At 45.1% G+C, this 25,498-nt stretch overlaps 1 protein-coding gene across 2 annotated transcripts in view; it reads left to right on the top strand.

Moving 5' to 3' along the window:
- Positions 1-25,261, top strand: part of LOC147638651 (BTB/POZ domain-containing protein) — a 46,885-nt gene extending 21,624 nt beyond the window's left edge. The window contains exons 3-8 of one of the 2 annotated variants that reach the window (XM_086798584.1): positions 8,724-9,249; positions 9,380-9,513; positions 9,606-10,048; positions 22,191-23,369; positions 23,476-23,622; positions 23,706-25,261. In XM_086798584.1, the coding sequence (XP_086654710.1) occupies positions 8,724-9,249; positions 9,380-9,513; positions 9,606-10,048; positions 22,191-23,369; positions 23,476-23,622; positions 23,706-24,153 (2,877 nt within the window). In that variant the 3' untranslated portion in view covers positions 24,154-25,261. The remainder of the gene's footprint in view (positions 1-8,723; positions 9,250-9,379; positions 9,514-9,605; positions 10,049-22,190; positions 23,370-23,475; positions 23,623-23,705) is intronic. The other variant, XM_086798585.1, reaches the window with a different exon arrangement.
- The last annotated feature ends 237 nt before the right edge of the window (positions 25,262-25,498 follow it).

Below are 25,498 nucleotides of genomic sequence, written 5' to 3'. Positions count from 1 at the left end.
TATTGAACCTCTTTTTAACGCCGAAGATAGACTTTTTGGCATTTATGTAGAGTCCATTATCTCGCAAAAGTTGCTAGACTTTCTCCACATCTTTCTCATGCTGCTCCGCAGTGGCTGAGAAGACAAGTATGTCATCAAGAAATATGAAAACACACTTACCAATGAGGATTGCGAAAATCTTGGACATCATTTTATTGAAGGTTGCGGGTGCATTGGTAAGCCCAAAAGGCATGACTACGAACTCGTAGTGACCACGCTCTGTCTGGAAAGCTGTTTTTGGAACGTCAGCTTCGAAAATGCGGACTTGATGGTAACCACTCTTGGGGTCGATCTTAGTGAAAAATTTTGCACCATCTAAACGCTCCAAAATGTACTCAATCCTTGGCATAGGAAACTTATTCTTAATGGTGAGTTTATTCAATGCCCTGTAGTCTACACAAAGGCGTGCAGACTTGTCCTTCTTTTGGACGAATAGGATGGGTGCAGCAAATGGTGAGGAAGAAGGCTAAACAAATCCGGCTCGCAGGAGTTGCTTTTCTAACTCACCCTCTAAAGTCTTGGAAAGACGATAGGGGAACCCGGAACTTGCTAGGAGGTTCAGATCCAGGCACCAAATCGATATGATGGTCCTCAGGACGAGATGGGGGGAGACTGGGCGGGAGATCATCCCTAAGCATAATATCTTGGTGTCTAGACAGGAGGTCGGCTAACTGTGGGATTGAAGCTGAGATAGCTGCTACTGATGAGGTAGAGGCTGTCTCAGTACGAACATAAAGTAGTGCCCCTTCCACTCCCTTGCAGATAGCTCGTCGGGCCTGGAGATGAGAAATCAATGGGATGCCAAGAATGCTTCTATCCCCACAAATCATGACAGGGTCAGGAAAACCTTTACAGATAGTAAAAGTGTCCTGCCCCCAATCGGGAATAGGCTCATATTGACGAAATCACTGGATTCCTAAGATCATGTCACACCCCAAAAGGGGCGAGACGATGAAATCTCATTGGAATGAGGCCTTTTGAACTACAAAGGCAAACTGCTGTGCCTTCTGAGGTATGTGGGTGCGGAGACCAAGCGTGAACCCGTCTACATCCGAATGATATGGTACTAATGTACAGCTCATTTTGTTAGCCAATTGGGGAGAGATGGTGTCATGTGCATCAGCAATGCCATGGACCTTCTCAAGGCTAGATCCAGAAGAGGCAGACAGATAAAAGACTAGGAACCAGATAGAGTCAGACTGTGGAGCACAAGATGCAGTAGTGGACAGTTTGGATGTGGAGAAGAACCAGGGTACAGTCGGCTGAGTAAAGGAGCTGCTGGCTGTACCAGAAAGCATGTCGGCTGACGTGGCAGCAGGCGCATCAAGGAATATGCAAGAACACCCAGTCGGCTGATTTAATAAGCATTTAATGCTTTTAGAACTGGCCGACCAGCAGTCGGCCAGTTTCCAGCAGCTTACACAATGTCCAAGAACACTATAAAAGCCACCAAGTGCTCCATGTTTGAGTCATTCTCTCCCACTAGGGGATTGGATCATAGGAGGTCCCATAGGGGACAGATTCTAGGGATAAGAACCTTTTTATGAAGGCAGCCCATGGCTGTACAGATATGTACCTTTTTGTACATAGTATATACTGAATTTCCAGCACTTCTCACTCTCTCTCTCTACTCTCTCTCTACCTGCGTTTTTGCATCATGGTGCGTTTTTGCATCAGAAGGTCTTCAAGAGTGTTTAGGGCTGAAAGAAGACTACCCAGAGCTTCCGCGCGTTACATTGCTATCAGAGCATCAGGCTCAGCAAAGCTAAACACTGAATCAGTCCCAGATGATGGTGTACAGGTCCAAGGTACAGGAAAGTACACGGATTCGAAGCCCAAGGCGGGAACACAGATCGGGAAGAACTCCCAGGAGGTTTGTTGGTGGTGTTCCACAGTGCCAGATGGGGATGTCAGTTCCGTGAGCCAGATGGGTTCTAAGGGAACGGTCCCAAGGGAGGTTGATCCTCCAAGGGTGATGTGAGAGTGCCAGACTCAGTTCCAGGAACGAAGACCAAGACGGTGTTCAGAATCAGGGCAGGAAAGGATTGTGGACTAGAGGAAGACCAGATGCATAGATCTTCATCAGAGACAGAGTGGTTTGGAGAACAGACCGGATTTTCAGAGAAAAGGTTTGCCAGGGATGGATGATGACAGAGGGACTTCGGAACAGGATTGGGATGATGACAGTCATCCAAGAGCAGATTGGATTCCCGTCATCAAGTTTAGCAGAGGGGGATGTCATGTGCATCAGCAATGCCATGGACCTTCTCAAGGCTAGATCCAGAAGAGGCAGACAGATAAAAGACTAGGAACCAGATAGAGTCAGACTGTGGAGCACAAGATGCAGTAGTGGACAGTTTGGATGTGGAGAAGAACCAGGGTACAGTCGGCTGAGTAAAGGAGCTGCTGGCTGTACCAGAAAGCATGTCGGCTGACGTGAATATGCAAGAACACCCAGTTGGCTGATTTAATAAGCATTTAATGCTTTTAGAACTGGCCGACCAGCAGTCGGCCAGTTTCCAGCAGCTTACACAATGTCCAAGAACACTATAAAAGCCACCAAGTGCTCCATGTTTGAGTCATTCTCTCCCACTAGGGGATTGGATCATAGGAGGTCCCATAGGGGACAGATTCTAGGGATAAGAACCTTTTTATGAAGGCAGCCCATGGCTGTACAGATATGTACCTTTTTGTACATAGTATATACTGAATTTCCAGCACTACTCTCTCTCTCTACTCTCTCTCTACCTGCGTTTTTGCATCATGGTGCGTTTTTGCATCAGAAGGTCTTCAAGAGTGTTTAGGGCTGAAAGAAGACTACCCAGAGCTCCGCGCGTTACAGATGGCGTCCTCAGAACTGCCCATGTCAAATAGGACTACAAACTGTCGGCCCTTGGCAGAGCCATAAGCTCAGATGAGAATTTTCTGTGCAGCATCGCTCTCACCCTCTTGCTTAGCATCAAATACCACGCATGGCATAGGATGCATAGAAGGTAAAAGTTGAACTGCATTTGTGTTAGTAGGCGGGGTTGGAGGAGCAGGAGATGCTGTGGCAACTGTGGCAGAAGGTGCTTTGGAGGCTTGCTCCGCTTGCCATTTGTGGCAATCCTTCTTACCATGCCTGATGGTACGATAGAAAACCCATCTGTTTTCTGAGTGATATTTCCTTTGCTCCTCTGGAGGAAGATAACCTCCAGTGATGCTTGCGTTAGCCTTTTCCTCAGGGTTTTTTTAAGGCTTGGATTCCTTATCCTTCTTACCCCTTGAACTAGAGCTATTACTACTGTCCTTCTTAGCATCTTTAGAAGATGCATTACCTATCCTTGGCTGTGCACTAGATTGCTGCTGTTGGGGTTTGGTACTAGACTGCAAACGATTGCTTAGGCTTGCCTCCGTTCATCTTCCTTTCTTCATTTTGAGCCAGAGTCAAAGCCCTGGTCATATGTACTAGGTTCAAAGTTGCGAACTGTGAACCGGATGTTAGGATCTAATCCACGAATGAATTGATCCATCTTGGCCTGCTTAGATAACCCTAACTGTTGTTCTAAAGTTATAACCTTTCCGGAAAACGAAAGCACCGGTGATCCGTTTTGTCTGAGTCCATAGAACTCATCTGCCAGGTTGGTCATATACTGGGACGGGAGAAATCTAGTCTTTAGGTCATGGACAAATGTATCCCAGTGAAAAGCTGGGACACCTGTGGTCTGGTCTGTATGAATACTAGACCAATGCTGCCACCAAGTGACTGCCTCACGCGTAAGGTGGGGAGCCGCTACGTGGACTCTATCTTGAGGATCTGTAATCCTAGCTAAAGGAAAATGACGAGTAAATTGATGAATGAATTGATTAATTGCTAAATGATCACACTTACCATCATACTTACTAAAATTTGGTTGAGTTAGAATGACGGTAGTCGATGTTGCGGGTAGGTGGCTGGTGGCACCTGTGGCTAGGGAAACTGAAGAGAGGTGCTGATACCTTAGATGTATGGCCTCCTTTTCCCTTTGGTGCTTGAGTAACATACGTTCTCGATCGAGCTCTCGTTGGTGCTCCCGAGTGGTGAGTTCAACCTGACGCCGGTCTTCTTCGACCCTGCGTTGGGCTTCCTCATAGTCCCGTCTATCTGCTTTTGCTTGTTGCTTTCTTGCTTCAGCTTCAGCCTTTTCTTCTTTTCTTCTTGCTTCAGCTTCAGCTTTTTCTTCTCTCCGTCGAACCTCGTGTTCTCTTTTTTGTTGTTCCATCTGGAAGAAGAGGGAGATGTAGTCAGGGGTTGTTGGAGGAGGAGGTCGAGCTGCTGTCGCCTCCAAAAGTTGGAGACGCTCCATAAGAAGCTGGTTTTGAGCTCTGAGTAGAGCTATGGTATCTACAGTAGGCGGAAGAGCAAGGTCTCCTTCGGCGGAGACGTCTTCCGGCTGATGTGTACTCTCCTCTCTGTAGACATGATACTAACGTCGGTGGTCGTGCTGGAACGCAATCTGACCATCCAAAGATGCCCCCACGCTAGGATGCAGGGTGTGTGGACAAGTTGAATCTGATACCAGTGTAACGTGCAACGGAAGTATTCGTAATTAAGGATCCTGTCATCACAGAAGTCTCACACCGCCTTCTGTATCCTGAGTTTTGTGAGTTTAGCAATCCACTTTTATGACTTCAAACTTAAGAGATTTAGAGAGAGAGAGAGAGAGAGAGAGAGAGAGAGAGAGAGAGAGAGAGAGAGAGAGAGAGAGAGAGATTAAGCGTCTACTAAAGACCCAATGGGCCTATGAGACCAAAGTGGTACAATAATGTCCATGGCATATCTCATCATGGAATGGAAAATAAAACAGAATGAAAACATAAATATAGCTGTCTCACTGGGGTGATACAAAACTGTCCATGGAAACTCGTCATGGAATACTAAGAACATAAAAACATGGGAGCAACATCAGCTCCGAGTAGATGGTATACCACTCTCCAAAATGTCAAGCATGGGGTTGACGAGTATGGCCGAGAGGTCTCCCTCAGCTATGTCACGTGGAAAGGTAGCTCGATGGCGGTGGAGCATGTCCTGGATCTGGAGCTGATGAGGTGATCGTGGCCGACGGGGGGGGGAGGGGGGGGGGGTCGAGGGCGTCGGGCACGCTGGAGTGCAGAGGCTTGGTCCGAGGTAACTCCTCTCGGGCGAGGTAGTTCAGAGCAGCTCGTGGAGGGTCCACAAGATCCACTATGTCAGTGTTCTCCACCTCCTGGGTCCGGAAGAAACTGGTGATGGTTGGCTGTCGAGGGAGGGGGCGGGGTGGCTGGGCCCTGTGTCTGCGGAGCTCAAGCAGGAAGAGGCCCAGGCAACGCTGGTCGTGGAAGTCAATGATCCTGGAGAGTGGACTGAATCCTTCACGAAATAGACGGTAAAACCTCCCACGGATCTCATAGTATACTGGGCAGCGGCATATGTAATGCTCCTCTGTCTCAACCTCTGTGTGGCATAGTCGGCAGATCCTCTCCTCTTTGGGTGTTCGTACGAGCTTCCCGGCTCTGAAGATGCGCTCAGCTCTACCTGTCTCCACTCTGAGTCGGTGGGAAGAAACCCGTATCTGGCCAATCGCAATCCGCATGGCATGGGACATGTGAACACTCAAGTAGCCCGGCTGCTGGATGAATCCATCCTGAGTGAGTGTGAGGAAGTGGTCTCTGTAAAAGTGCATCTTCGTGGGGAGCTCCGGGGGTGTGATCCATGTGCAATGTGTGTAGAGGCTAAGAAGATCTGACCGGATAACCCGGTTGGTATCCTCGTGAGACAGTCGGAAAAAAGGGGAGTCCAAACTGTACTGAAGGGGGGGTAGGCGGTCCATGGAGAGCCCGTATATTGAGAACCAAGTGGAAACCAGTGCATACCATACTCCAGAGTGCCCCTCAAGTGCTAGCTGTCTGGAGGACTCCAGGGCAAGCCTCGGGTACCTGTGGGGATCCATGTGACTGATGCGATGAAGGTACGTGACTGTCTGGAAGAGTGCCTCCACTACCATCGGGGCTGCAGCAAACTCTACTTGGATAATCTGGTGTGGGACTGATGGTTTGCTGCGGATCATACGGGAGAACATCATGACCTGGGGCCTCTCAACTCGCTGCCAATCCTCATCGGATAAATCTGGCCCCCAGAAAGCTGCTCCCTACATCAAGGCTGGTGTGACGAGGGTGTCAAAAAGCCAGCCCTTCGTCCTGGGCTCCTGGAAATGTGCCTGGAAGCACTGCTGCTCAAGTACGCTCAAGGCTGCATATCCCCGTGTCACTCTGGCATGTGCTGCGGGAAGCATGGTAAAGCGTGGGCCACTGAAAGTGACACCAAGGTAGACATAGGATGAGACAATCTCCATAGGATCCCCTCTATATGTGAGAGAAAGAAAGCTGTATTAACGTCTACTAGAGGCCGAACTCGACCTATGAGACAAATCAATGTACAACAGTCAATGTCCTCTGGGTGTCCAGAAAAAAAAAGGGCAAAATGAACATGAAATAAACTATGAAAGTATTGAGCTAGTGGGGGGGGGGGTGTGATGGATGGAGCACTACTGCTAGAGGCTCAATATGCAACCTATATGCGTAGGGTATACAAGAATGCAATGCAGATCTGTCTAGCTCCAACCAATACCATAATGAGGGTGTAATATGTCATACATAGGCGATGGCGAGGCAAAAATCCCTCGGAGCATGATCTCCGGGTGTGAGTGTAAGTGAGCTAGCCACTCCTGGATATGGTGCTGATGTCGAGTCCATATCTCTGTGATCTCTCTCTGATGTAGTATGGGAGTCTGGTAGCGTGGTGCTCTCGGTCTCCGTCTGGCTCGGAGGTCCGCAGCGCGCTGAAGTGTAACCCCCTCCTATGTTAGGGTGGGATAGATCTCTGGAAGAAATCAGTGAGCTGGAGCTGTCGCCCACCTCTCCCTGTGGTATGAGTCCGTAGCAGTGCCTCTTTGTGGCGCTGTGTCTCTAGCAAGAACTGGCCAAATCTGCGTTGGTCTGCGGATTCCATGATCTGGCGGAGTGAGGGATGTCCACTGAAGATGGTGGTGTATCTCTCTCTAATGTCACTATATGCTCTGCATCTGCATACATAATGCTCCTCAGTCTCAACCACCTCCTGGCATAGTCTGCATATCCTCTCTGCTCTGGGGATCCGTGCTGCCCTACCTGCCTCAATCTCAACCTATGGGGTCCTGAATTACCCACTGAAGGGCCCCCTATCCCGTTACCGGAATAGTATTTGCTTTATTACTTTGAAGAGACTGACTTTGGACTGATGATAAGCCAACCGCAAGATCTCGGAGGACCAAGAGTCGGGCTGAACTGTGCACGACTGTAGAAGCACCAATGATGACCGATCTCAAGCCTATGCACTCTTCCCAATGGATGTAGGAAGGTTGCAAATCTGAGGCTGAGAGAAGAGGCTGATTGGGACTGTTCTAGGCTGTGTGTATATGCTGAAAATGAATGAATGAATGTGTCTTACCTTCAACGATAGGGCTGTAGCAAAACGATGATATGTGTGTATGCTGAAAACTGTATGTATGCTGAAAACGCAAGGTACTGATATGCTCCTACTGCGAAATGGTGTTCTGTGGTAACTCTGATCACGATCCTCTACCTGCCAGATCCAGGATGCTCTCCAATGCCAGGGTAGACTCCCATCAGAGAGGCCAGACATCCTCTCAGCCATCAGATCTGTACTGGCTGAGAATGGTATAACCATCAGCTGATCATTGCGAGGCTCCCTCTCATGTAGTGCCATGCATTTGTACCACAGGTGCTGGCAGCAGTTCAGTTATTTTCTTTCAGGGCTTAGTATTTCCATGGCAGTACTGTATCACCTTTTGGTCTCATAGACCCTTTGGGCCATTCGTAGATGTTAACATTACTTTCTTTCTTCCTTTCTTTCTTTGTCCCGTTCTTGTAAGTTGAAACACACTGGCTTCTCTATTCTATTCACAAGTAAAAGTTCCCCGAAGCTGCCGCATGTTACAAGCTGAAAGAAGAGGAGGGGCCTGCAAAAGAGGGAGGGGCAAAGCTGAGAAGGGGGGGCAGGGCAGTGCAGAAGGGGCGGGGGCTGGAGGTAGGAAAAAGGTGGGAGATGGGAGTAGGGGGCAGCGCAATACACGATTACCCAAACATAATTAATTTTCTTCCTGAAGGTTGTCTGTCATTGTCAGTGTGGTGGGGGCAGGGTACAGCAGAGCCAAGGATCATGAGTTCATGTTGATGAATGCAGGCAGCCTGAGATGACATGAGTCGACCTGAAAATGCTTAGTATCTAGTGAGTCTGCTCCTGAATCAGCCGTTTCAAAGAAATTCAGGGTAGACAAAAGACTGCAGAGGGTAGGCATTGTGAAGGAGCTGGGAAGAGCTTTCATTAAGTCCATGCACAGAGACCCCTTTTTTGGGAGGGGCAGTGAGCTGCATCAGCTGCTTAAGCATAGCCTGGTAAGGAAAATTGCATGTGAAGGCTTAGGCAAGGCGTAAAGGGAATATCTAGCAAGAAGGGGGAGCAATAAGAAACATGGGTAGAAGTTGATGCAGCAGGAGGAAGCAATGGGTGATCTCTTCCTTCAGAATTGAATTTCTTTATATCTAAGTTAGTAAGAATGGCACTATTTTTCATACTAGAAGCAATCCTTTTTAGTATGCACCTCCTGATGGTCTCCAATGATGGACAGAAAAATTTGCTGGAGGATATTGTTTTGGCTTTGGAAGGGTTGCTTAAGGCGGAAACGGAGCAGGTGTACAATGTAGCTGCAGATGTAACTGCTGCATTGATAGTTGCTGGTGGAGGTTCAGTCCTTGGGCTCGGGATCCAAGGGCTGTGTGTCCCTCTTGTGCACTTGCTTTTATGCACCAGAAGCAGTACTGTGGCTTCTTGCGCTACAGCTTTACGAAATATCATCATCCAAGTATCCAAGTCAAGAACAGGCATAAGTGAGGAGGATTTATGGAAAGCTTTTACGGATGCCAATGTGCTAAATATTCTGGCAAGTCGATTACAAAAGCATGAAAAATTTGACGGAGAAGGTGGCTTTCTATATGTGTCGGTAGCAGATTTGTTTACTGCCACTCTTCACCAGTGGCCAGCAGCAAGATTTGGTGTGGGTAGCAACCCCAACTTCCGAAAATCTGTTTTCTTGCAATGTAAAAACTCTAATGAAGTTGTTTCCTGTGCTGCGTTGAGGCTTTGTGCCGCTCTAGGTATGTTGATACTTCCTTTGATAAGTATCCTCTAATCAAATATGGGTATTCTTGTTCACCTTTATGTTGCAGAGACACTGAGAATAACCTTAGGTTGTGTGTATGGTGTTTGATGTAATCAATTTTGTAGCCCTGTGTGGAGGGGTTGCTTTACTGCAGATACAAGAAAAAGAAGGATTATGCTCTTGTTTGGTGGCCAATACAAGCCCATCAAAAAGCTACAATATCCGAAGGGAGGCGTTTCGTTTCCTAAATATCTTGAGTGTATGATTCAAACTCGCTTTTGATATATGTATGGTAGTGATGAGGATTTCTTGTGTGTTGGAAGTGCTAATACTGCATGTAGTTCTATGCAGAGATCATCCGCTTTGAGCACATCAATCAGCGAATCATCTTCAGACTCTATTTGTATGAATATCACGGATGCAATCTTTGAAGGATCATGCATTCTCAATACGAGGTGGCCTCCTGATGTGAAAAATTTAGTTTTGGAAGCCTCTCAGGCAGCTCAGGGCCTACTTTGCTTGCCAGGCAAGCATCATCACTCTTTCTGGAAGGCTGGGTTTGTTGGTGTTATATGCACCTTGCTGCTGGATTTGTACGATGCTGGAGTGCAGAACCCTGCAGCCCAAACAGAGGTAGTCAACCGCAAATCAGTAAAGTATGATCGAGTTCTTGGACCTGTTCTCTGGGATGCCCTGAGCTGGCTTTCTGCTAATGCTCCGGCATCAGGTGAGGAAAGTCATATGAAAACAAAGCAGCAAGAGGCATTGGTTTCTAAAACAGTTGATTTTGCATGGTAAGCCCGCGCATGTAAATTAGCAGTTCCCTTGTTTTTAAAAAATGTTCATCTACTTGAGAGCAACATTGGACATGTAGAATACAGCCTCGATATGCACATTGGTGGGTTAGAAGCATGCTATTTGGTTTTGTAGTCAGGGATCTTTGTTTGCAAAGGATCCCTAGACAATATAGGGTGATGGTTGCCAATCCAACAATGTCACAGCCAAGAAGGGGATTGGTGATACCAATGGGCCTCTCTACACAAGGCATTGTCAAGGAAAATAATTTGCAATGCTGGAATTAGTATAAGGATGAAATAAAAGGATACATGTTTCACCTATATAGTTGTCCCTTGCATCACCTCTAGACATGGATGCATGTGCCATACTATTGGGGAACCGTCAAGGGAAGTGTTGGGCATTTGTGAGCCCTTTGTATAAAGGGACAGAGGCCCATAGTGACTGTGACAAATACGGATGCCCACAGGTAGATTAGGTGTATGCCTGTGAAGGGTTTCTAAGTCCCTAAGGGTAACTGGTATAAGAAAATGATAGGCTGGGAATGGATCGAGCAGGTTTGGACAGGGAAGCACAAAATATCCAACAGAAGCAAACCAAGCTTCCCCATTGGCCTATGCTATAAAACATAATGTCTGTTAGTGCCTGCTTTTCCTCTGTGTCTGCTCCTCCTCACCCATAGATGCCTGAGAGGTGAAAGAAGGTGCCATAGGAAACAAGTGCTCCTATCGTGACCACAACTACCGAGCTGAAGTGCCTGTTTCACTCTCAAAAGGCCATCTAATGGTCATGCTACTCCCTGGTCAATGAATAGGGAGAAAAGGTTTCTTTTGCTGCTACAAGGGCATAATAAAATATATGCGGATTTTGGATGTTCAGGAAAGATAAAGGGAAAAAAACTTGTGAAATTTTTTGAGATAATTGCACTTCCCTAGCGTTCCGTGTACAAAAAGCAAAGTGCGAATTCTGCTCCCCACAGTTTTGTCCCATGCGATCATTGGTAAGAGTCTCAAGGTGTGATTCTCTTGAGTGTAGGAGGTATGCGCTTCTAACTTCTAATGTGTGCTTTTTTGTTGAAAAAAACAGCCCTCTGTTTTTTAACTTAAAAGTAGGCCATTTTTAATAAAAAAGTTGGATGCCCCAAAAAACACACGTGTAGCTTAAAAAAGCTGGAGTCCTCTTTTAAATCCAAAAAATCACCCTTGGAGGCCACTTTTAGCGCACCTCCCCTCTGCTCACACACGCATGGACATATGCAGCCTCCCCCCTTTCTTCTGACGGCTGTCTAGACAGCACCCCATAGTCGCGTGTGCTTTTTTCTTTACCTGCCAAAATTAGTGGAGCTGGGTTGTGTGCTTTTTTCTGCCTCTGTTCACAGACTATTACCTGCACCTGTCCAACTTGTTTAGACCAACTTTTCCCCTTACACCCCTTCTTCTTAGTCTGCAGGCCGTGCGTGCGCCCTGATCAGGCCTTCCTCCTGCGTGCGCAACACCCTAGGATTGGCTGTCCTACACAGCGTGTGTGTATGCCTTTGCACACCTACAGGACAGCTTTACTGCCTTATGCGCAAGCTGAAAAAACAGCCCTCAAAAGCTTTACTTTCTCACTCTCTTCCACCCTCTATACCTACATGTTAATGTACATGTAACAGTGAGCTCAAAACTCAGCCACACAGGAGAAAAAATCAGAGAGAAATTAGGGTTTTTCTATGGGGTTTTCATTCTGCATATCCTCTACATGACCTCGATTATTCCCCCTCTCTCAGAATCCATATATCCTAACATGTTAGCATAACCCTAAAAAGCATAAATTTTTTCTGAGATGAAAACTTAGCCATGGCGTAGAGAGATACCTTCAACGAGTATGCATCAAATCAACCTTAGCACAAAAGCGTAGAGAATACCTGGCTCTTGTGAATCCATGGAAAGCAAAACAGAAAAGCTTACTAGGATATTTTCCCATGCATTGCGATACGTTCCGCCTTTATTCGGCTCTGATACCAAGTGTTACAACACCACGGATCTCCTAAACGCAAAACACGAATGATTAGAACAAACCCCTTAAGAGGGGTGCATGCTAGCTCACCTCCCAACGGTAGGTTCTATGCATCGAACCACCTGCGAGCTAGGGGCTAAGGTCTGACTCCCACATATCCATCCTTCGGGCAGCCGATCCATGCTCTGCTACACACATAGCCGGAGTCTTGGTCGAACTCTGACCAATAGTGAGGTTATGACAACAATAACCCATGTTTCACTTATATAGTGCCCACTGTTGTTGCTAAAGCCGCTTTTTCAAAAAGTAGCTCCAGGGCCAAAAAGCAAGGCCTTGAAGCTAGAAAAGCAAAACAAGAACTTTTGACTAAAGTTGAGTAATATTTTACTATTAAAAAGACCAAAAGCAAAGTAAAAGGAAAAAGCAAAGCAAAAGCATCACTTTTTGGCAAAAAGCAAGACTTTCCGAAGTTTAAAAGAAGCATGAGCCTCGCTTGAGCATCAAGTTGAAGAAGAACCTCTTCATCGCGTTGCCATCTTCGCTGAAGCGTGGAGATTATCTTCTCCATCATCATCTACTTGATCATGAACCAAATCATGGAGTTTTTCATTGCTGCTCGTTGATTCAGAGTACCTCCATCAATAGTGCCACATCATCACCTATCCGTACGACTGTATGGATCCGTACAGTCGTATGGACATGTGCAAAGAAACCCTAAAAATTTTAGAAATCCTAAAACTGCTCCAAAAAGTGCTTTTTGGAGGTTTTATCGCTCGAAAACCATTTAAATAGGTTTCATATTAGTTTTCTTGCCAGAAAGAGTTTTCTTCATCGACAAGGTTGTAGGAGTTGTGGAGATTACTCATGGGATGAGCGAGTGATACTTGGACTTGAACTTAGACTTGGATATGAACTTGGACTCAGATATGAACTTGGATTTGGATTTGGATTCATTGGATTTGGATTCATTTGGACTTGGATTCATTGGATTTGGATTTGGATTCATTGGATTTGGTACTAGCCCGGTGAGAGATACTTGTGGGTCATTCTCGTGGTGTGCTCGGCATCAGAGATCTCGTGCCTAGACATAGACATCGACATCGACATCGACATCGACTTGGATATGCTACATTGGCATATATGTTTGTTTTGTATTCATTGATTGTATTGATCCTGGCCAGCGTGTCCGTTGATTGTTCTTGAATAAATTCTTGAAAGGAGGCGAGGCCTGTTCCTTGCTCTGTGTGGTGTATTGTGCAAGATCCCTATTCCCTTCTCTCTCTTCCCTTTCTCTCTATATCTTTATCTCTTGGACACGTGGTTGAGTCTGTCGTTGCACGCCCCGCTGGGCTTACATGGACACCCTTTGTACACAGATCGAGGGGGGGAGTACATGTCGAAAGAGTTTATTGCATACATATGTGAGAGAGGCATAAAATACCAGTGCACGGTGCTTTACACACCTCAGCAAAGTGCTATGGCAAAGAGAAAAATAGGGAGATGGCACATTGCATGGTGAAGTGGGAAAGATTTGCCTCGTAGTTTTTAGCTAGAGGCCATTAACGAATGCGCTCAATAGGTGTCCCACCAAAGTCCAGTAGACATTGACGCCATATGAAGCTTGGAATGGCTAGAAGCCCTCAGTGGCTCACATGTGTGTTTTTGGGTGTCTTGTTTATGCTCTTGTGCTTTAGCAACACCGCAGTAAGCTTGATGATAAGGTGGTCAAATGCATTTTTGTGGGATACAGTTCGGAAAGCAAGGGGTATAGACTCTACCATCCGGCTACAAAGCAAATTTTGGTGAGTAGAAATGTGGTTTTTGTTTAACAATGAATGTAGAATACTTCTCAAACCATTGCACTACCTCCTTGCTCATGCAAAATTATGTCAGCCGACGCTTTCATATAAAAAGAGCAAAATGTATGCCATAGGATCTCTTTAATGCACTCCTTCCTGTTGAGATGTCAAGCTCAACATGAGCTGACACTCACAAGGCGCTTGCATGACTGTTCGACATTTATATCACCGGCGGGTTTGGTAGCTGGCACCGACATATCTTCGCCAGAGATTCTACAGCTGGACTGAACCAACTAGTCTACATCTACCCACTCCTCTTAGCGTGTTCACATTATGGACCGCTTGTGTATACTCTATTATGTGTGTTAGTCACTTTATCTTCTTTGTAGACCTCTTCTGTTGTGTGAAGAAGAAGAAGAATTTTCAGCCTCTCACCTTGTGTGCTCTGTTCTAGGGTCTGTGTGAGTGTGTGTGTGCTTGCAAGAGCTCAAGCTCTCTTCTCCCCTGCATCTTTTCATGGTATCAGAGCTTGGTTCGTGCTAAGGACTGAGCGGCAAGCAAGAGAAGCACAGGAAGCGGTACGAGGGTAAGAGCTTCATCTACTCTTCCCTCTTTGTGTTAGCTACTACACCCTTGTCGGGAGCTCTTTGGGAGGCACCGACAAACGAACTCCGATTGAGAAGCTTTCTTCATGGGAGGAAAGCTATAGGGCAACTATGGAGTCCTATTGGACAGAATTTTTCGGGCCGAAAACGCGTTTCGAACGCGTATGGACCTCCGTTTTTCAGTTCACAGGCGTCCACAAGCATTGCGAGTAAGTTTCGATTCTCTGCAGAACTCTGTTTCTGGAACTCCAGGAAGGGCGATTGGTTGTGTAGACACTATGTGTGCTGCAAAAGATCTCAAAGTTGCCATTGGGTGTATTTATGCAAAGTAAGGTCACTGGTTCTGACAATTTGGGTGCAGTACAGTACCGCTGCAGAGAATACAACAGTTTGTGCAGGTCAAGCAAGAGTGCTGTTGCTGGTAAATTTGTGTTGCAGAAAAGATGTCAAATGATGGAATAAACTAGATTGTTGCAGAGAAGCTTGATAAGAACAACTTCCATGCTTGGAGGTTTAGATTGACAAATTTCTTGATGGGAAAAGGTTACTGGGACTACATTGAAGGTGAACATAAGGAGGCACCAGAGATACCGGAGATTAATCCAACTGTTGCAGATATAAAAGAATTCAAGGATTGGAATCAAGGAGCACGGAAAGTCATGTATTGGCTTTCTATCAGCATACAGGACACTATGATCGGGCATATACATGATACCAAGTCACCTAAGGAGGCATGGGATACCTTGGTGATGCTGTATGAAACCAGCACCACCAAGGCACGAAAAATTTAGTTGAGGAATGAGCTTCATACTGTGGAAAAGAATAATATGTCTGTGAATGATTATGCTTTGAAGATCAAGGGCATTGTGGAATCCCTTGCATCAATTGGTGTTTCTGTTGATGATGACAATGATGATAAGGTGGAAGTGTGTCTGCGTGGTCTCGGACCACATACAAAGCGTTTAAGATGTCTATTCAGACTCGGAAGAACATTCCTAACTTCATAGATTTGGTGTCAATGCTGATCATTGAAGAGAAGAACTTGGGTGAAGATCAACAGTCTTCACAAAACAGAAACAGTTCAGAGCAGCAAGCCTTCTATACAAGTGCAGGTAGAGGACGAGGTAGAGGTCATGGACAAGGCCAAGGTGGTAGCCGAACAGATAATCAGAATTATGGTTAGCAACAGCAACAGTCCCAGGATTCACAACAACAACATATAAGTGGAAGAGGCCAGTGTAGAGGCAGGGGGAGTCAACGAGGTTGTGGTAATTGGCAAAGACAACATAATGATACACGAGGTTTTTTTTATTGTGGTAAGCCTCGGCATGTGACGGCATATTACTATAAGAAGCAAAGTGACATGCGAAATGGAAAAGTGCAGCAAAACAACTATGCATCCTCTAGCAGGATAATGAGAGGTTGTTTGTTATGCAACATGTGGTTAATGTTGTGTCTGGAAATGATGTAGCAGCATGTAAGGATGATGTATGATATGTTGATTTAGGTCCTTCGAACCACATGACAAGTCATGGTGAGTGGTTCAAGGAAATGAAGAGTCTTGAAAGACCAGGTTTTGTTAAAACAGGGGATGACACTGCTCATCCGATTGCCCATGTTGGAGATGTGCCATTGTCATGTACTTCATGTTCCGAACATTACAAAGAATCTCGTTTCTGTTGACCAGATGATTGAGCAGTGTTTGCAAGTTCGGTTTAACCCTGATGGCTGTTATGTAGAAGACATCAAAGATAAGTGCAGGTTGGTTGCAAAAGGCAACAGAGTGGACAGAATGTTTACATTAAATGTGAATATGCTTGAAGTGAGTACTGTAATGTTTGCAAATGGTTCAGGAGTTGTTGCAGATACAGACATTTGGCATAAGAGAATTGGGCATGTCAATGTGCAAAGAATGAAGTCTATGCAGACTAAACAAATTGTGACAGGGCTGTCTAAGTTTAAAGTTGAAGGTATGCAGAAAGTTTGTGAAGCATGTCAATTTGGAAAGCAAACAAAATATGTATTTCCACATGACAGAAATGTGAGCAGGAATGTTCTAGATGTTGTGCATTCAGATATATGGGGTCCTGCGAAGACTATGTCTATGGGTGGCTGCAGGTACTACACAACATTCATTGATGACCACACGAGGAAAGTGTGGGTGTACTTCATGAAGGAGAAGAGTGAAGTGTTCACTCATTTTCAGAATTTTAGAGTTATGGCTGAAAAACAGACATAAAAGCATGTGATGTGCCTAAGGCCAGATGGAGGGGGAGAATACTTCTCCAACGAGTTCTCTGAATTCTTGCGAAAGAATGGCATTCAGAGACAATTTACATGTAGATACACTCCGCAGCAAAATGCAGTTGTTGAGCAGAAAAACAGACACATTGCAGAGATAGTACGAGCATTGATGGCTGAGAAGAATATGCCACATAGCTATTGGGCTGAGGCTGTGTCTACAGCAGTTTATATCATGAACAGGACTCCTACTATAGCCATACATGATGCAATGCTAGAGGAGAAGTTTATTGGCAAGAAACCTGATTTGTCTCACTTGAGGATGTATTGAATATGTGCATTTGCCAGATGAGTTACGTACCAAGCTGGATCCAAAAGCAAAAAAATGTGTGTTTATTGGGTATTCCCTTGAGCAAAAGGGATATAGATGTTATAATCCTGCTACACGTGAATTGAGGGTAAGTAGGGATGTTGTATTTGATGAAATGAGTAGCTGGTATGCTGCTGAAAAGGATGCTGTTGGGGCTGATGTAAGTGGAAATGTGGTTGCACAAAATGTAAGTCAGCAATCACAGTCATTGACTGGACAAGGAGAGTCCTCATCCAGCGGTTCTGTTGATAGACCATGGAGTGGCAGGCAGGCTGCGTCATAATACCAGTCCTGAAAATGTAGTTGGTACATCACATAAAAGCAAAGAGAAAGTGGCTGAGCCCCTTGGTATGCCTGACATTTCTGCAGGGCATTCTCTTGTTGATGGAGATTCTAGTGGCTTGGAGATGAGCCTTGATGAGGAGCTTGGGATTCTAGCAATGAGGACACCTAGTGTGAAGAAGGCTATGGAAGCCATGAATGCAAAGTTACGAAGATATAGAAGAGTCAAAAATCCTGTACAGGGGTTGACTTATGATGGTTATGTGGCACATCACTATGCGTATATGGCAAAAGTTGTGCAGGTTATAGAACCCACATGTTTTGATGAGGCTATTGGAAATGTGTTGGGAGAAAGCTATGATTTCAAAGTTACGAAGATCTAGAAGAGTCAAAAATCCTGTGCAGAGATTGACTTATGATGGTTATGTGGCACATCAGTATGCGTGTATGGCAAAAGTTGTGCAGGTTGTAGAACCCACATGTTTTGATGAGGCTATTGGAAATCTGTGTTGGGAGAAAGCTATGGATGAGGAGATGGATGCATTGTATGGAAATGAGACTTGGGATTTGGTGCCATTGCCTGAAGACAAGAAAGCTATTGGCTGTAAGTGGGTGTATAAGGTGAAACATAACAGTGATGGTAGCATAAGTAGGTACAAGGCTAGATTGGTAGCCAAAGGATATGCGTACACATGGGATTGATTATGAGGAGACATTTGTCCCAGTTACAAAGATGGCAACTGTGAGAGTGAGGATACAGGTCACCTAGAGTTTGTATGTAAGCTTCGTAAGGCCTTGTATGGGCTTAACCAAGCTCCACGAGCATGGCATGACAAGATTGTTGAGTATCTTGTCACTATTGGTTTTCATATGGCAGATGCATATCACTCTTTGTATGTGCGCAAGAGTGATAAGGGAGGAGTTGCGGTGGCAGCATGTGAGGTAGCTTGGTTACGCAAGCTCCTTACTGATTTGGGGTTGCATGTGGAGAGAAAGATTGTCATATATTGTGACAATCTTAGTAGCATACAGTTGGCCAGGAACCCAGTTTTTCATGTGCGGACGACACATTGAGGTGCATCACCACTTCATGAGAGAGAGTCTTGGTAGGCGACATAGACTTGGTCTACGTCAGCACACAAGATCAGGTTGCTTACATCTTCACAAAGGCCTTGGGAGCTGAGAAGCTCCGCAGATTTCGAGATATGCTTGGAGTTCATGAGCTAGAGTTGAGCTTGAGGGGGAGTGTTGAGATGTTAAGCTAAACATGAGCTGACACTCACGAGGCGTCTGCATGACTGTTCGACATTTATATCACTGGTGGGTTTGGTAGCTGGCACCGACGTATCTTCGCCAGAGATTCTACAGCTGGACTACACCGACTAGTCCACATCTACCCACTCCTCTTAGCGTGTTCACATTATGGACCGCTTGTATATACTCTGTTATGTGTGTTAGTCACTTTATCTTCTTTGTAGACCTCTTTTGTTGTGTGAAGAAGAAGAAGAATTTTCAACCTCTCACCTTGTGTGCTCTGTTCTAGGGTTTGTGTGTGTGTGTGTGCTTGCAAGAGCTCAAGCTCTCTTCTCCCTTGTATCTTTTTACTTCCCTTGTACAACTTGGGTCGATCTCTTTAATACACTCCTTCCCTTGTACAACTTGGGTCAGCCATATGTGGAGCATTCAAGTGCTCAATAGGGTGCTGAAATTCAGCCCTCCCCTAGCAGCTGCAAATCAGTCCCCTTTGGTTGGGATTCAGCCCGATTTATAGCCCACAAATAGCATAGATGAAGTTGTTATGGAGGATGCAGTGGATGAGGAATGGACAGTCATTCAGGAGTCGAGACGGGTACCTAGATGATTGTTGGATACATCACGTGACAAGATAATGGCAGCTTCTTTGCCTAGTAGGACACATGCATGTTCTCATTATGCATCTAGTTATTATGGGGATCATGCTGTCATTGCCAGCACATGCAATGGCGAGGAACCTATTTTCTTTTAGAAAGCACAGGAACATGATCAATGGATGCGTGCCATGCAAAATGAGTATGATTGAATTCTGAAGAATGACACTTGATATTTTGCTAATTTACCTCATGGGCAAGAAAGCCTTGATACAAAGTGGGGGTCCCCCCCCCCTCCCCCCCCCACCTTTTTCCTTGCACGTGACTAGCCTTAGGCCCAAGATCCTCCCCTAGTTACGGTTTTTCACCGCCCATAGTTGCTTTTTATCTACCCGTAGGCGATGCTACCGAGGAAGCACCTTGTGGGGTTTTGAACCTTGGACTTCCTAGTCCTAGGCAAACACCTTCACCACTTGGGCTATCACCTCATTGGTTGATACAAGCTCAAGCATAAAGCAGATGGTAGCGTTGATCACTACAAGGCGAGGCTTGTTGCAAAGGGTTATGCTCAACAGAAAAGCATTGATTACGATGACACCTTTGCTCCCACTTCTCGTATGACCACCATTAGGTGTATTATAATTTATTGGCGTGGCAACACATCATGGTTGAAATGTGCATAAGTTGGACATCAAAACCGTCTTCTTGAACGATGATTTGTGTGAGGAAGTCTATGTATCTCAGCACATGGTTTTGTTTAAAAGGGTTAGGAAGTGAAAGTGTGCAGGCTAAAGAAGGCTTTGTATGGCCTTAAGCAGGCACTGAGAGCATGGTACGAGAAGATACATGCATACTTGGTTGCAGATGGGTTTTGTAGCAGTCCAGTAGAGGGTACCCTCTATGTCAGGAAGACTACAGAGGATTTATTGGTTATCGTTTTTTATGTTGATGACATGCTACTCATAGGCCCCGATATTGAGAAGATTTCAGCCTTTAAGACTGAATCACATGCTTCTTTTGAGATGTTAGATTTGGGCCCATTGCATTTCTATTTGGGCATTCAATTTTTACAGTGTGATGATGGGATTGTCGTAATGTAGTCAAAGTATATATAGTGATTGCTTAAAAGGTTTAATCTTGAGGATTGTAAGCCTGTGGCAACACCAGTTGAGATAGGTGCTAGGCTTAGCATTGAGGATTTTGGAGATATATATTAGTAGGCTGTTGGAAGCTTGATCTATCTATGCAATACAAGGCCAGACATTCAGTATGGGGTGTCCTAGTCGAGTAGATTTATGCACAACCTAAGTACCAGGCATTGGCACGCTGTCAAGTGGGTTTTTCACTATTTGTAGGGCTGGATTGTTCTATCCCAGGGGCTCCACTAGTGGTTTTTGCATCCGTCTTGGTGATTCATGCATATCATGACTCAACAAGAGAAGCAGCCCACAACAACGACCACTTTGAGCTGTGAAGTTGACTATAGGGCAGCTTTTACAACGACAGTTTAGTGTGTTTGGCTCAGACGCCTTTTGACTGATTTGAGTGTTAGAGCACATTGGCAGTTGCAAGGAACCTAGTGTTTTGTGCTTGCACTAAGCACATTGAGGCGCACTATCATTATGTCAGGAAGAGAGTCTGTGCAGGAGAGATCAACTTGGTGTGTGTGTCTGCACATGACAACATGGAAGAATTATTCACGAAGGCTCCTCCTCATGAAAAGTTCGAAGCTTTTCGCAAAGCTTTGGGCTTATTTACTTGGGGGGGTAGTGATCTGTGTGAACACACTTAGGACCAGCTAGGGCACTTTTTTCCTCTTTAGGAGGTTTTCCCTTGTGCATGTGAACACCTCTTATCAACTTATTGAGTGTCCTTATCTTTTGTACTTGGCACTCATTTCATTATCTAATGCTAGTTGTGTGCTTCTCTCTCTCTCTCTCTCTCTCACGACTGTGTATTGGCTGAACTATGTGTGTGGGGGTGTATGCTGCTGCTGGTACTGGAAACCCTAGCCCAACATAGGAGCTTATAAGGGCGGATCCAAGGTCTGCCGCCAGCCAATAGGGGAATTTTCCATATTTTTCCCCTGTTTTCTGCCCCCTTTTTCCACCCGGAAAGTGTAGGGCTGGCTGACTACATGAAGTAATCCTCCTGGAAACTATTAAAGGGACCCTTGTATGTCTCTCTCATGTGTTGGAGCACAATCATCGAAACACTCTTCAGGAGCAGAGATCAGCCAAAGAGTGATCCAGATCTACGAAGAAGCTGGCGTTAAAGTCTTCCAAGGCTCAGCAGGCCATCCACCTAGCAAGTCCAGCAGATTGGTGGACACAGTTTCCGTGAGTCAGTGCCTGAAATCAGTCAAATCTTTGCATATGTCTAGGCACTCTATCAAGTCTACATGTTGGTAACAACACTTTGTACTTTGCACAATATAGTAATAGAAGCAAATGCATCGCTTGCGGATGGGGGCCGGATTGGGATCCAATTGGGTGTAGTGTCTCTTGCATCTCTCCTCTCATTAAAGTTAATTTCATCTTAAGGTACACCTGATCTTGAATTCTTCCACTATGCATGTAATATTGGATGTGGAGCTACTACTTCAGAGGCTAAAGCCAACCCTAGGTTGAAACCACTGCTCTTTATGGGCCTCAATGCCATCCACGGTCACAACTTCCCCACCTCTTCTGCATGTTCCCAAGTGTCTAGAGGAGTTGTAATACGGCGATTTATGGAAGATCGTCATTAAGTACTAGATATTTTTCCTTGTTTTTCCTCCCATCCATCCTCCCCTCCTTTTCCCTGTTTGTTTGGCCTCATATGAAGGCTTGCAATGAACAATGTCTTTTTTCCTTGTATTAAGAAAGGATCACCATCACAAGTCAAATAAGTTTCTTTGAGATCACAGGGGGTGTTCCGTGAAAAGGTATTTATTTGTTTGTTTGTGCTTTGAAAACAATATCATATTTAACAAGGATTATGAATGTTTTCTCTACCAGTGCAATATTGTTGGAAGTGGTGGACAGAAAGGGGTTTCGAACAGAATCAAAGCATTTACAAGATCACTATTATAGTGGTTCGGAAGGTGTTATGATATGCAAAGCTGTACTCTTCCTCCTCTTTTCACCATCACATTACTTGTCAATTGCTGCCAAACATGGTCTCGAACGTGCTCTGCAGCAACATGGTTATGATTGGCTGCCTTCTTTTGTCAGTAAGCTTTCACTGACATTTAGTTCTGTAGCAGCTTCTGAAAACATGATCTCTGTCATGAGCTTAATGGCTGCATGCTGTTTGTCCATATCTGCACATTGTCGTCACCGACTACTTCAACAGGGTGTGCTTGATGTTTTGATTGAAGCTGTCAAAATGCACTCTTTTACAAATACTATACATCAAACGGCTGTTGCTGCTACAAGATGTTCGTATATGCCTCTTGCTGTGAACACTTGCTGCTGGGATAACCATAACATATGGGAAGGAAATGATCCTATCTTATTTTTCTCCCTTTGGGCTTTTGCCAGCTTGGCACGGGGATCCAACACAGCTAAAGCTATAAATGCAACTCTGAAGAAGAGATTGTCTAAATGTATAAATTGGGATAGCATGCCAGATGAGGAAGTAGACAGTCATTTTCTTGTTTTGGCGGGCTTTGTGAACACGGCTGCAGGTCTGCGTTGGTGGGCATCAAGTTGTCTTGCATGCTGTGGTGCATATGGTTTTCCTTCTGAGAAAAGTCAGCTGTCAAAAATATTCAATGATAATGACTCAGCTGACATCAAGCTGATTTTTGCTGATGGCAGCCACGTGTATGCTCATAAAGTGATTATTGCAACAAAATGTCCAGCCCTTTTGCCATTTCCCAGTTCTAAAGGGGAGGCCTTTTTACACAAGGATCCTTCTTTGACATCATCAGGAGCTACGAAAGCAAGCTGTCCCATGGAGCTAAATCTCTCAGCTCGCATACATGAAGCACCAATGAAGGCTTTGTTGGAATTTGCATACAAGGGTTTTGTGCTTGTTGATGAGGAATTGGTATCAGAAGTAAAGCTACTTGCAAAACGATGCCACATGGATACTTTCTTTAAACTGCTGCAAGGGAAAATTCCTGTCTGGGGTAGCATTCCTGATACTCTTGATTTCACCCCTGCGCTTGGCAGCGTAGGCTGTAGTTTTTCGTAAGTAAATGGATTTTAAAGATTGCTTTTCATTCATCCTCATGTCCATCGAAGTAAAGATCTCAGCAATCCATGCTTGGTAACCTCTGGCAGTTTATGCATGCAGGGATATTTCTTTGGAAGATAAGGATGGTTGTCAGGTTGGTTGCACTGCTGCTGAAGGAGATAGAGGCCACCGACATGCACATCGAGCAATACTTTCTTCACAATGTAGCTATTTTGAAGGCCTCTTTCGGTCAGGCATGCAAGACAGGTCTGTATTATGATGCACATATTTTTCATTGTTCTTAAAAGCTAGCATTTTTTGAATTGAAAGTTGCGCTGCTTGTGGTGCAGTTCCTTGAAGATCATGAAGGTTCCATTACATGTGGAGTCTTTGAAAGGACTTCTGCATTACTTGTACTCCACGAGCTTGCCACGAAAGCAACTTCCAGAGGCAGGATGCATGTGGACCTCATCATGTAGATCAGATCAAGTAAAACATTTGAAATCCTATGTGGAGCTAGCTCAGCTTGCAGAGCAATGGCTACTTGAAGACCTGAAGGAGCAGTGCTTGAATGCTGTTTTATATCACTTAAAAAATAACATGCATTTGGGTCCAGAAGTCATAAAGTTTGCAGCTGCCTGTCAGCAATGGAGATTTGTAGAGCTTGCAGCAGAATGCATTGCCAGTGACTACCCAAGAATGCGTGATAGTAGGGAGTTGGATGTACTGGATGAAAATCTGGTAGACGCTATTCGAGCTGCACATGTAAGAATTTCAATGAGCTTCAAAAGCTGTTGAATATGGTTCCTTGTTGAAAGTAATGATGTCATTATTGTGTTCATGACCACCTCAGACTCCCTTAGATCTGTCACGCTTGCTTGGCAAAGCTTGTGTGGGAGCTGTTCCAAAACTTAATCCAGAGTCTGAAAGAGAAGTACTGTGATGAGGATCTTGTGCAGTGTGGTACCCTCCGGGTTTTTGAACATTGGGAGTGAATGCAGGCTGAGGGTGTGCTGGTGGAAATCCTTGAAAACAGGAAGATTGTGGTTGGTCAAGCATAGGGTTGGGAGATCTCCCCTGTCCAAGCCCCTACCAACTATCCCCGATGTGTGGGGGCTTGATTTTGTGAAAAGGACAACTGGTTGAGGTTTTATGTTCTGATGACCAGGAGCTTTTTACCCCAACAACGCCATTGAACCCATGATGGAGGCACTCCTAAGATGCTCGTGATAAGTGTGCAGTGCTTGGGCTGGGCTGAGCTGAGCTGAGCTGAGCTGAGCCTGGTCCTCGGGCATCATAACTACTTTCATTATAGCCATCCATTGTCACTGCGTATCTAGTAACAAGCATCTTTCAACGTGCTTCCATGCAAAGCCATATAAGACGACTTATTGTTGCCACATCATGAAGGCATTGGCATGTTGCTTGCAAGTTGGGGACTGCAGTTGGACTCCAATACATGGATGACACACATATTTGAAGGATACATTGCACATGTATTGGTCCCTTTGGAGGTTTCCAGAATTGCCAGGAAAAGCACCCCGTGGGAGTGCCAGAGTTAGTGGCAATAAAAGTATCCACAAGAGTTTCAGAAAGACGTAAGAGCCAGAGATCAGAGACGGCTATTGATCATTGGCTTCCAACTTGGAATGATGTGGATGCGACTAGGCCAAGTTGACAGAGAGCAAATTATAAGTTTTCAAGGTTACAGGATGAGAGAGCATACTCAATCTTGGCATAGGATGATTGTTGGCTCTACATGTCCAAGTAGCATGTTGTATACAGTGAAAGGTTTGGACAGATCATTTTTAAAACCTCTTGGTTTACAAAGGGGTGTTCCTAGAATGTTTTCCTTGTGCTTTTGTTTTTCAGTAATGCTTTGTGTTATGGGGAGGCAAGTTGGGTTGCTGCTTGTTTTACATTGATTTGCTTAAGGCTCTCCTCCTAAGGAAAGAATCATGTTTAGGATACAGGGATGCTAGAATTTGTGATAGTAGAGCGCATTGATTTGATGTTATATCCTAACACTTTTGGTAAAATCGAGTTAACGCTAACATTGTCATGGCTTACATGCTAGAACATACATGAGAAATATATGTGTGCATACATACATACATATGTACACACAACACGTGTGTGAAAA

The sequence above is a fragment of the Cibotium barometz genome, chromosome 5 (genome assembly GCF_041138505.1).
Source record: "Cibotium barometz isolate CiBa-2024 chromosome 5, ASM4113850v1, whole genome shotgun sequence".
Lineage (NCBI taxonomy): Eukaryota > Viridiplantae > Streptophyta > Polypodiopsida > Cyatheales > Cibotiaceae > Cibotium > Cibotium barometz.
Note: the sequence above shows the minus strand (reverse complement) of the source record. Positions and strands in the feature narration are given on the sequence as shown.